This window comes from Electrona antarctica (assembly GCF_951216825.1).
Source record: "Electrona antarctica genome assembly, chromosome: 2".
NCBI lineage: Eukaryota > Metazoa > Chordata > Actinopteri > Myctophiformes > Myctophidae > Electrona > Electrona antarctica.
The window spans coordinates 33,315,734-33,328,728 of NC_136807.1; the positions used below are offsets into that span (position 1 = coordinate 33,315,734).

At 44.1% G+C, this 12,995-nt stretch overlaps 1 protein-coding gene and 1 long non-coding RNA gene across 2 annotated transcripts in view; both read right to left on the bottom strand.

Annotated features, from left to right (window-relative positions):
- On the bottom strand, positions 1-2,853 carry LOC306912942. Its single transcript, XR_013788456.1, has 2 exons — positions 2,615-2,853; positions 1-2,568 (listed from the first exon to the last, which is right to left on the bottom strand). It is a non-coding gene; the product is annotated as an uncharacterized lncRNA (long non-coding RNA).
- A 201-nt stretch (positions 2,854-3,054) lies between these two features.
- iqsec2b (IQ motif and Sec7 domain ArfGEF 2b) overlaps positions 3,055-12,995 on the bottom strand; it is a gene marked incomplete at its 5' end in the record, with an annotated part of 50,168 nt that continues 40,227 nt past the window's right edge. Inside the window, 11 exon segments of the mRNA XM_079488701.1 lie at positions 3,055-3,764; positions 3,766-4,758; positions 5,468-5,517; positions 6,376-6,570; positions 7,487-7,648; positions 7,892-7,991; positions 8,904-9,029; positions 9,439-9,578; positions 10,588-10,754; positions 11,707-11,829; positions 12,824-12,985. Coding sequence (XP_079344827.1) covers positions 3,588-3,764; positions 3,766-4,758; positions 5,468-5,517; positions 6,376-6,570; positions 7,487-7,648; positions 7,892-7,991; positions 8,904-9,029; positions 9,439-9,578; positions 10,588-10,754; positions 11,707-11,829; positions 12,824-12,985 — 2,395 coding nt within the window. The 3' untranslated portion in view covers positions 3,055-3,587.

Sequence of the window (12,995 nt, forward strand, 5' to 3'; positions counted from 1 at the left end):
TTACACAGCAAGGACACTTTTTAATTTATCAGAAGCAATAAATACATCTCAATTCTCTATTCTTTCAGTACACACTACATACACAAAGTAAATTTTCAATATCATATAAAATAATATCAATAAAGCACTCTGCCATATAAACACTTGTACGTTTTTATTACGGTAATTCACTCTCACACCTTCAGTCTAAAATGAAGACAAAATAATAAAAGGGAGAAAACAATCTGTGATTAGTTTGGCCAAATCTCCCATCCAATTTCCTCTCTTATATTTACATACTTAGTGGCACTCACATGCACACAGAATGGGAATCATTTATCCCATATTAATCAGTAATTACCCTGTGTGTAGTGTAATATGTACATTCAGGTTTATACAGTACAATCCATTCAATAAGTGCAGATATACCAGTAGTCATGCAAGAAGAGTCAAATAAACAGGCCAGCCAACACATACCCCATAAAATGTCTTCCACCACATTACTGAACCTCTCCAAACATCTTAACATAATCCTCTCATTTTTTGCGTCTTTGATTTGATGGATGCTTTTTATTTTTTTGGATCCTTTATGAATGAATCATTATGATGCCAACTCTGTGATTTCCCCACACACTTGTGTAGTCTCGTCTCTGCCTACCCCTACTGGTTGATCTTTGGAGTAGTTGGTTCTGGGTATTGTATTGAACCTGCATGGTTCCTCTGACATTTCACCTGCCAGTGAGGGGCCTCACCAGGAGGACGTACAGTAGCACGTGTGGAGGATGATAGTTTAACATCCCTTCTGACTGGTGCCCTGACCCAACCTGTAGGAGTCATCTGTTGTAGTACAGTGATAGAGACCAGCCTCCTTATCCGACTTCCCTCCAGCAAAGACAGCTAAACTGTGTTTGTTGGAATGCCTGGCCAAGCCGGATGCGCCACGGAGGATTCAAACCCTTAGTCATGATAATGGGCAGGAACTGTACACCACCCAACCCCCCTGATGGCTCTTTAGCCTCAATTATACTCTAGAACGACGGTGCCGTTTGCTTGATGACCTGCCTGAAGATCTGATCTTCAGTTGTGCAATGGAGTATAATTTAAGCTTTATTCAGTATATCTCATTCAGTTCTATCAGCTTGTCATTCTTAAGTGCCGCTCTCTCCTTTGTCCTCTCCCACACATTCTTTAATGGATAAATATTAAATCTTCCCTTGGTAATCAATAAATGGCACTGGTGTTAAACCACTACAGTGGTCTGTTTACAATCCCCAAAAAGCGCTGTCACTAGCAAAAGGGAGAGCACACACTAGACTAGAGGGATTGAGAAACAAGTAGCATTTTACAGTCTTGATGTTTGTTATGGCTCCTTCACAAGAAGCCCATTGAGTAGGCTGTCAAAGTAGAAAACACATTGATATCTTTAAATGTAGATACATTAGGAGAGGGAGGAATTGAAAAGAAAGGCCATTTCTGACTTAAGACACCACGTGTGCAAAACCACAAAGCTGCATGTTAAAGCGTGCTTAGACATGTCAATATCACGCAATGATTGACTTTAAATGATTTCAAGGAAGTGAAAAACTACTACACACAGTAAAATCCTTTGTGCTCATGTGCTAATGTGTAATATGTCCATTTGTAACTCTGTGAGTAAACAAATAACCAAATGAACCCTTCACACTTACAGGGTTAAATGAACACAGAGGATTTTACCGTGTCCGCTTCATAAGACAAATCCAGGACATTTCATTCTTTGCATGACCAGTTTCCTATTTGGGACCTAAAAACCCTAAAAAAATAATTCATTGATCAGGATTTGTAACTCACCCCAGTTCATAAATTGCGCCTCAGTTTAGTTGCATTTTCTATACAAACAATACAGAAAGACAGGGATTTATTTTGAGGGTGCCCAAATCTATTTGAACCAAAATTGTTCTAAATATTAATCATTATATTCAATAACCATAACCAATAATAATACTTAAAAAGAGAGCAAATCAAATGCAATTATCATACGTTGGAAATAAATCACACCACATATATCATAACACCCTCAGATGATTATGATGAACAGAGGGCATTATGTGCATATACTTTCTATGATCATATACAAGTGAACATCAGCTTATATAATGAATCACTGATAAAAAACAATTATCGGACAATATTCATCATACTCAGAGCAGGTATACTATAATATCAATACAACAGCAAAAAATAAAATAAAAGCTTGAGAAACATTCAAATATATTATTGTTTTCTTTTGTCATTTTTACCTTAAATTCCCATTCTGAAGCCAGGTGGCCACTGTTGACATGTAAAAGACCATTGAGCAAAAAAGAAAAGCGTTCACCTGTCATAAAGGTTAAGACAGAGCAAAATGTGTCTTAGGCCAACATTAGAAAAGGATGCTTTTCAGCAAAGCACAACCCTGCGAGTAAGAACAGAGACACCATGAAGCCAAGTAAATTATTGCAATGGACAAAACTATCCTCTATGACGGTTTACAATACGAAGCCCCTCTGGGATGTACTGAGATGGTTTAGTCTTTTGTCGTAGAGGCATCTGGGCTCACTCATGGTTCACCTTTGCTCCAATGCTGCATTACTACAAGGGCTCACTCATGGTTTACCTTTGCTCCAATGCTGCATTACTACAAGTTGGATTGTGTCAAGTGTCAACAATCTCGGGCTAAAGCCTTGCGCACACAATCTACCCAACTGGACTTCAAACATTTAAACTGAGGTTATATATTCACAGATTTAATTTCAGTTTAATAGAATATGGCTTTCTTTGATTGTGTGTGAATGTGTATTTCTGTGTGTCAAGGTTATTATTGTTAACGTAAACTAACGAAATAATTAAAACTAGATTTTAGTAAACTGAAATGGCTTTACAAAAAAAACGAAACTGTTGTGTGTTTCCAAAACTAACTAAAACAGCCTAAAATCATCAAAGACAATTGATAATATTTAGGATGGATATTAATTATATTTTAGCGTTTTTAATCCCCCACTAATAACTCATATTCCAATAAAACTAATAAAAACTAAGCCTTAAAAACAGGGAAAAACAGTCATCAGTGTTTTTCCGGATTTAATTTAATTCCCTTATTATTTATTTGACTACGTCTTAAAAAAATACTATTATTAACTATTAAAAATATTCTTATTACTATTATTGTCTGAAGAAGTAGTTTTGCTCTCATGTACCTGTTGTACACAAAATGTAATTGTCTTTCTCCTCCTCTCTGATCGAATTAAAGCATGAAAAAAACTAATAAAAAATGCAAAACTATAATAACCTTGGTGTGCGCATGTATATATATGTGTGTGTGTGTGTGTGTGTGTGTGTGTGTGTGTGTGTGTGTGTGTGTGTGTGTGTGTGTGTGTGACGGCTTGTTTCTAGGATGTGAACGTACTCCACCTACATGTGCGGGAAGCGGAGGTGAAAGTAACAGAGGCGCAGTAAGTTCCGATTCTTCTTGTCACCGGCGCTGCTGCTGTTGCTGTCCGTCCTGGCAGACCTGGTCCTCGCCCTGGCCCTGCCACTGGCCTCCTCCACCCTGTCGTCCCACCTGGCGCCCCTCTGGGCCCACATGCGGCTCACACCACGGTGCTTATCCGGTTGATAGGTTTGGACTTGGAGCTGCCGCCCGCGGTGCCTGTCGCCGAGACTCCCGTCACCTGCTGCTGCGCCCCCGGCTGGGTGGGGTGAGGGCAGAGAGGTATAAGAGGGGTAAGGGGGGAGGAAGGGGGGGGTAAAGGGGAGTGGGGGGGGGGGAGGGGGGATGGAACAGAGCGGAGGGTATTGGGGCAGATACAGGCCGACGGAGGCTGCGTGATGGGCAGCGACGGAGCCGTGCGGCTGGTGGTGGGGCAGCGTGCCGAATATGAAGTGTGTTTGGTGGATGGAATGGGTGGCGGGGTGCGGCGTAGACACGTGCCTGGGGTGGGTGTGGGAGTGTGCGTGCGGGTGTGGGTGCGAGTGAGACAAGGTGAGAGGGGGCTTGGGGCCAGGCCCGGCACTGCCCCCTCTGGTAGCAGAGTGTATGGGCGGTGCGTGGTAGAGGCTGAACTGGGGGTTCTGGGAGAGTTGGCAGTGAGGAGAAAGGGGGGGAGGGCAGCCCACCACCATACTGCCGTAGCGACCCGGAGGCCCATGCTGGGAGAGCTGGGAGAGATGGGCCAGCTGCTGGTGCTGGGCGTGCGGTGGGCCAAGCGCCGGCCGACAGTGTAGCGGACCTCTCTGTATGATATGAGAGACCACGCCCTGCGAAAGTGGAGGGGCGCTTTGGGCGTGGTACCGATGATGGTGGTAGTATGGTGGCGGGGGCTGAACGGTGCCCGTGTGACAGTATTGTGCATGAAGCGCCTGGATTTTGGAGGGCCCCCCGTCCAACTGGCACAGAGATGAAGGGGAGAGAGGTGGGGGCCCTCCTGTAGTTGGCGGGGGGACAGGGGCGGGGTAGGGTGGCCCCGGTGGAATGAGGGGCCCCGGTGGTTTGGCGCGCTTGCTGCCAAACAAGGAGCCCAGGAAGGATCCGCTGTTGTTGGTCCCTGCTGGGCCACCGCCCGGCCCTGTTCTCTCTGCACTGCTGGAGGCTCCCCCAGCCGTCCCAGCAGTGGTGTGTTGCTGCCCCGGCCCACCCCCCACCCCCGTCCCGGGGCTCAGGATGGGGCGATGCGGCCGGTAGTCTTCTGTTCCGTAGCAGCCAGGGAGCACAGTGGCCACCGGGTAGCGCTGGTGAGGCTGTATACTGCTAATGATGGAACCCTGCAGGAGAAAGACCACCATGTCACCATAAATGTCATCAAATGTTAGAAAAGACCACACAACGCTGCCACATGACAACATACATTATAATACAGTCCAATACAGAAGTAAGTACAGTACAGTACAGTATAGACACGTTACGTTACGTTACGTTACGTTACGTTACGTTACGTTACGTTACGTTATGTTACGGTGCGGTACGTTACATTACGTTACGTTATGCCACATTGCGTACAGTACAGTACAGTACAGTACAGTACAGTACAGTACAGTACAGTACAGTACAGTACAGTACAGTACAGTACAGTACAGTACAGTACAGTACAGTACAGTATCACACAAGCGACACAGCGTTACTTCACTCTGGATATATATATTGGTATGCCGGGACATTTTTTTAAAGCAGACATGCATGCAAAGGCTGTACAATTACTGCAGTGCAAACATACACGCACGCACGCAAGCACGCACGCACGCACGCACACACGCACACACGCACGCACGCACGCACGCACGCACACACGCACGCATGCACGCACGCACGCACGCACGCACGCACGCACGCACGCACACACGCATGCACGCATGCACGCACGCACGCACGCACAGGATGGAAGGCAACAGCTCTAGTGAAGGGACGTGCGCGTCGTGCGGGTCAGTTTACAGGTTACATGTTCACAGTTCCACGTCTATAGGTGGTTGGACTTACTTCCATGGTACTGTCGAGGGAACCAACACTGTTCCTGCGACCACGTTTCCCTGCAGCGTGAACCCCACCAGGAAGAGTCAGGTTAGCAATAGAGCAGAGAGAACAGCATGTTTCAGAGGTGCAGCTATGTGCGCTATGTGAGAAGAACCATGTGAACTACTGTAGCTGCGTCTCAACTAGAGCCAGAGGTTTGGCCGAGATATCGGTCATTATTATTATTATTTTTACGACATCTGTGTCGGCAACTATGAAAACAATGATTTCAGAAATGTTAGAATAATTTTTGTTTTCAAAAACAGAAGATCTACAAGCTTGAGCTTTTTTGGGATTAGTGGCATAAGTGGTTGAATAAAATGTTCAGTTTAATTAATTACATTTTGTCTTGTTCACTGTATAATTTCAAGTTAAATGTTCTTAATATTAATATTAAAAATATTATATTTTATTGTTTATTTTTTTTGTATCTATCAAAAAGTTAGTTGTGTCTATTTGTTTGCTTATAAGTTAAATGTTCTCGAATAGACACTTAAATCAAATCTAAGTTTTGATTAGAACAAATTGATTAGAACTAGTTTTGCACTTTCTGACAAAATCTGGGTCAAACATTAGTAACTAATAACTAAGTGGTCTAAGACCACTAAATCGGCAACGACCCAAGAACCTGCCATCGGTCGGGCTCTAGTCTATACGACACAGAGGTACAGGAGGACAATGAGATGTAGCCATAGCAAGGAGAGAAGGAAGCTGCCCCAGGTCCTCTGTTAACTTGTGCAACCCAGGAAACGGAAATGAACCATGTGCCGTCGTCTCACCTGTGTCCGATAGGTCCCTGAGAGATGCGCTGAGTGCCGTCATCTCACCTGTGTCCGATAGGTCCCTGAGAGATGAGCTGAGTGCCGTCGTCTCACCTGTGTCCGATAGGTCCCTGAGAGATGAGCTGAGTGCCGTGCGTTTGAGTCCCTCGCCGGCCGAGTAAATGTCGTCGAGACTGGTTCTCCCCAGGCTGCCGTTGACGACTTCACCCTTCACACCCACACTTCCTCCAACCACACCTCCAGTCATCAGGCCGGGTCTCATCACACCTTTCTGCTTCTCTAACTCCGCTGGGTACACACAAGACAGGACAAGGAGAATTTGTAAGTATGACGAGACACACACACATAATAGCAATGTTCCTGTACCCAGGATTTGATTTGTAAAAAAAAAGAAAAGGAAAAAAAGAAAAAGAGTTCTCAGCCAATGAAGCCATCTATACTTACTGTACCTACTATCTCAGTATATTTTTGTATTATTATTTGTTAGGGGTTCTAGCCCCTCCTGTTTTGTCACTAACACAAACATGAAATGCCATTAACAATGAATAGAGTTTAATGTTTGTTTTGTCTGTCACTGAGCCCACCGGCCAGCCCATAAAAATGAATGACCAGAGTGGGGATATTAGAAGCATGCAGAGGCATCCAACCTTGAGTCTTCACTAACGTCTCCAACTGTCATTTTGTCTCACACACAATCCATGACTTATTTTTCTGCACAGAGCTCCCTTTCCGCTTCCGAATAGATTTTAGGATTTTAATGTATGCCTTTAAAATTATAAGTGAGTTGACACCACACAGAGCCTTGAGGTCGGCCGACCAGCTGCTGCTGAAGGTGCTAACGACCAAAAAAAGAACTAGGGGTGACCAGGCCTTTGCGGCGGCTGCCCCTCAGGCTCTGGGACAATTTGCCCATACACATCAGAGCCGCCGAGTCGATAGCTATTTTTAAATCCTTGCTAAAGACTTATTTCTTCTCCCTGGCCAATCAGTGACAGTTGATATAGCCTTGTTTTCCCTCACTTGTGCTAATGTTTGTTTGTTTGTGCTCATTGATTGCTAATTGTATATATATATATATTTGTAACTTGTACAGCACTTTGGTTGACCTGGTCATGTTAAATGTGTTATTTATAATTTTTAATTTGAGAACAAGCCTGCTCAGTGTTGCAGTTCACCATAATGACCAGCAAGGGGGGGTACTTACACTCAACTCTATACTTCTCCATCTCCTGAACCTCAGCAATGCTCTCCCTGAGGTCACTGACGAAGCGGGTGCGGTCCTGCTGACTGGGTGCCATGAACACGATAAGAACCTTCCTCTCCCCACCAAGGACTGCTGAGGTCAGACGGATACCATGAGGGTAATCTAAGAAACACACACACACACGCACACGCACACACACACACACACACACACACACACACACACACACACACACACACACACACACACACACACACACACACACACACACACACACACACAGGTATTGGTAAGCCATGGTAACACATACACAGTATGTATTTTCATGTTCATGTTTCATGTGCTGAGAATTATCAAGGGAAATGTTTGTTCAGAGGGGAAGAAAAGATGAGGTGGGTTCCTCACAGGAGTTCTGGAACATGTGGACTTGCATCTCCACCAGAGGAAAAGATTGTCTGAAGTTATAGGTCACTGATGCCTTCTTCTTTTGAAAGATCTTGGTGACCTAAAAACAAGAGAAGGTTGTGCTAAACATACACTATATGTAACCAATTTGTTGAATTAATGGTATTTTGATAGTATGGTAGCGTGTGTTAACCCATAAAAAACAGGAAAGCATCTGTGTCATTTTAGATCTTTGCATTGGCTGTTAAAAAATAGCAGATATACAAGCTAACAGCGCTTCATGAATCTCCTTAAAGTGTGAGAACTACTGATTTTGTAGAATTGTCCTTAAGTCTGAATGGGTTAGCGTAATACAATATACCTAACACAACTGCTGTGATTTAGTCTCCCTGCTTTTCTATTGAGACATTTATATTATGTGGTCTGATAGGACCACTGATGGTGGACTAGTGGTACTGCCTTAAAGTAAATTTCTCCCCTGAGCAAGCAGGCATGCTCTATTAGCTCAGTGGTAACACATTTCAACCGTGCGGGAAACCCGAGTATGGCTTGGACGCAGGTGAAATAATAATAATAATAATAATAATAATAATAATAATAATAATAATAATAATAATAATAATAATAATAATAATAATAATAATAAATATAGCTGCAAGCAGCAAGTATGTATCCTAGTTTTGGACATGTTCGCTGTTCATGTGTTCACGTACAAACTTATATTACTTATATTACTTATATAACATATATTAGATAAATGTAAACAAAATGCAGTACAATTTTGTAAAGTAGAAGGGTTGAATTGTATGAGAGAGATACCATCCATTGCCATTCATTTCTTGACTGCAGTGGTTCTCAAATTGGACCTTTAGAGGTCTACTCTGTAGCTCTGGGAGTGTGCAAATGGAACCTTCAGGGTCCATATGGTCCTTGAAATTAAAATGTTTGAGAGCCACTGCTTTACAGAAACTGGGCTACCACCACGTAGAAGTAAACAAGCGTTGAGTCTTACCACTAGGAGGTCGTTGAAAAGGAAGACCTCTCGTTGGTGAAGTCCGGTCCGCTGAGGTCTGTTTGGATCCGGCACCTCATACAGCTGGCAGCAACACACCAGCCTACGATGTGGAAGAGACAGCACCTACAGCGCGCACGCGCGCGCACACACACACACACACACACACACACACACACACACACACACACACACACACACACACACACACACACACACACACACACACACACACACACACACACACATTTCTTAACTTGTCCTATCCGGTCAGGTCCTGTGATCTAATTAATGCCTGTCCCTACCAGGCTACCACTAGTAGTAAGTGGTCAGTTAGGCCTAATTATTTTAGTGAAAAGGTAATCGATACAATAATGACCAAGAAAATAATGGATGGTTGGTTGTAACCCTATATATCTGTATTTCTTTGTTGATGCTGCTATGTGTTTTTAAGTGGATGCACTTAACAAAATGTCTCTGTATGTTCCATACAGTAACAATAAACATCACCGCCATCAATAAACACGAAACTCACAGGCTTCTTGCCCACTACAACTCTCTCCACAGCCTGCACTTGGGTCACGTGATCATCGTTGGTGCGTAGCTCCCACTTCTCTATGCGCTGGTAGATCCCCTGCAGCAGGTCTCTGGGGATGTCCTGACCATTGTCCACTCCTTAAAATGCAAAGGTTGGTCCATTAGTGGTGTATTGACGTTGGGATGATTGTGCTGTGAGAAGACACAGCTTTTCAAAATTGGGCCCCCCACTTCCCAGGTACCGCTACCACCCCCCCTCGGGCTGGAGGTTGAGGACGTTGACAATGAATGAATGATGGAAAAAGAAAAGAAAGAAAAACCTCACATTATTCATATAAACAAAAAAATATGGGACTGGGTTGGGGGAATAAAATAAAATATACAAAGACTACGATTCAAACAGCTGAAGATTGAAATCAATTTAATTAAAAAAAATCACACCCGTGTGAACTGAGTGGTGCAACCCCCCTCTCACCTCTCCCCCCCTCTCGGTTGTTTACAAACTAATTTCTGATTCCTTTGTTGGTCCCAAATCAAAGAAAAGCACAGAAGCAACTAGCATTGATTGGTTATGGTTGGCAGGTTGCTGGCCAAAAGGTAGTTCCCACTGCTATGCTGGTGACACTGTAGAAAGGCAAGGTTTTCTCAGTTGAAAATCTACACACACACTATTTGTACGGTACAATATAACTAGTAAATAAATCTGCAGTGGTTGCTCTTGCGTTGCTCGAGCATTGCAAAAGTTCAGGCAGTCAGGCTGTTCCCCACACTTAGTCACCCTGCAAAATAACAAGCTAACACATACACCCTCAATCCTAATGGTTCGTTTTAACTGGTCTTTGTAAACAAAACACAGCTCACTCTTCATGCTGCGCGTTCACACTTCACAGCACCTTCTTCTGCAAGCTTGTCAGTGATCAAACTCCCTCCACATCCCCTAGTTCTTCACTACGTCAGTATCACTGTATGTTAATTTTACGGATTTCTGTGGATTGTATGATGTTATATTTGCGTTTCTTAAGTTTTGCCCGAGAAGGGTCCAATGTTATTTCCATGCGATAACCCCAGGGGGGGCGTCAGATGGGGGGGGGGGGGGGTTAAAGGAGAGGAAAGGATTTATTTTCTTTTTTTAAGCCATTTAGACTACCTCTCAAGTTCTTGATGAAGTCGTCCATCTTCATCTTCCTCTCTGCTTTGACGTTGGGGCTGTACATGTCTGTGTTGAGGAGGATGATGGCGAATGCCAGGATGAAGATGGTGTCGGGGTTCTGGAACTGCCTCACCAGGGTGGGGTTGCACACACAGTATCTCTGACTGCAGGAGGAGACATCAAACATCACAACTCTGCAGTCACAACCATTAGAAAGCAGAAAATCCTATTCTAAAGTAATGGCTCGCAACCTCTTCTGGATCTCGAAAGCGTTCAGCCACTTGACCACTTAATGTTTAGTGGTCAGTGGCCATGTGCATTTGACTAACATTATGTTATTTATGTTATTTATCTGTATCACAATGTAAACACAGTTTTACATTTATGTATGTATTTATTTACTTATATAATATAATTCAAATCTTTGTGTTTTGCCAATTAGTTAGTGGCCTAATTGCAGTATCATCATGGCCCATCAGTGGGCCCCGGCCCACAGGTTGAGAAAACCTGTCCTAAAGCAGTGGGATGTTAATGTTTTGTAATTTGCGAGTTTGGGAACCCCTGTCCAAATGCTTGAAACCCACAGAGGGTGCAAACACAAGCGAGCGGACACGGCTTCGATATGAATGACCGGCCATGCACGGACGCAGATTTCCACGCACATTCTCATTGAAACGCATTGACCAGACGTCTTGCTGTGGCCAGGTTTGGACAGTCAGTCGCAAACAAACCTCCATGCATAATTAAGTGCTTTTTTTGGTGGGTTCCCAGCGTAAAGGGCCTTGCAAACATGAAGCTAGGAACGAAGGCGTTGTTGCCTGGATCAACACAGGTCAGGGGGGCGCAACAACGCAAGCGTAAAAAAAAAGCTAAACAGAATCCAGGTCTGGTGAGTCGCGGGCGTGTGCACGAGAACAACGAGAACGCGCGCAACAAATGCACGGGATCACGCTCACGTAAATACGCTTGCGTTGTCGCACCGCGACTTCTCCGAGCAAAAACACAGGGCTCATTGAAAATTAACTATAGGCGCGTTTTATCGCTCCCCGTTTGCAAGGCCCTTAAAGCAGCAAATGTGCAGCGTTTGATTGTGTGTGCTCAATCTCATCTACAAACCTGAAGGCCTCGATGAGCCGTTCAACCTTCTGGGCTTCTCCTTGAACTCTGATCTGAGCCTGAAACTTCCTGAGAGCATCATCCAGGTCCATTCCTGAGAAGTCCATCTCATCCACCACACAGCTGAAACACACGTTTGTTTACACATTTTTAACCCTTTAATCCTAAAGCCTTTAGAGTTATCCATAGTTGTGCATCAGTGTTCTAGTCTGTTGTAGTCTAAACACGTTATAACCTGAGCCCAACAATATAAATAAAGTTATAATAAAGTTGTTTTTATTTTGTTGCTACCTCTGCCCCCCATGTAAAGCGTCTTTGGGTACTCAGAAAAGCGCTATATAAGTTTGAGATGTTATTATTATTATAAATGACGAAGCATTCAGAAATGAGTGTCCTGGGTACCAGTGGCTGTGTGGGAACTGGAAGGATCTTGGTTCAATCACTGGTTTCTCCTGGCTGCGTGTCAAAGTGCTCTTGAGCAAGACACTGAACCATGCTCCTGATGAGCAGTTCCTTGGATGGTTTTCTCCCCCTCCCGTGTGTGAATGTGTGAATGGGTGAATGTAATGCACATTGTGTGAATGTGTGAATGTGTGTGTGAATGGGTGAATGTAATGCACATTGTAACGCGGTTAGGAGAAAGGTGCTATAGAAATACAGACCTTTTAAACACTTAACACTTGTAACAGTGTGAACAAGAAGGCACTGGAGCAGCTCAGACGATTTAGGCCCTTATTGTATTTGTAACAGGGTGCAGGTAAAAAGCGACACGTTTCGATGTGTCAATTACATCTTCGTCAGGTCATGACCTGAATCCTGGCCTAAATCGTCTGAGCTGCTCCAGTGCCTTCTTGTTCGCATATGTCCTGCTCCTGAGATGCACCAGATTGGCCTGCTATAGGCTAGAGGCGCGGCTAGAACTCCCTTCTACACTTGTAACAGTGTATATGTGACAGTATGCAATTCCACATTTTCGTATCCTTTTGACAGGGTCACGTAATTGTCAATAAAAAATGACGAATCAGGCTCTCTTCATCTAATCACTCAATGTGCATCTGTATTCTCCACCACATCAATACACAATCAGATGAATGTTGGCTGTGACACCCAGACTCACTCGAGGACATCCTTGTTGAATTGCTTCTGCCGGTTGCCTAAGAACTCTCCAATCATCTGGCGGCTCAGGCCCTTCCTCTCCAGGATGAAGCGAGCGATCCCAACCGGAGTATCAGACACAAACCCTCGTTCTATCAGGTACTGGATGCCTTTCTCTGGCTTCCTGACACCAG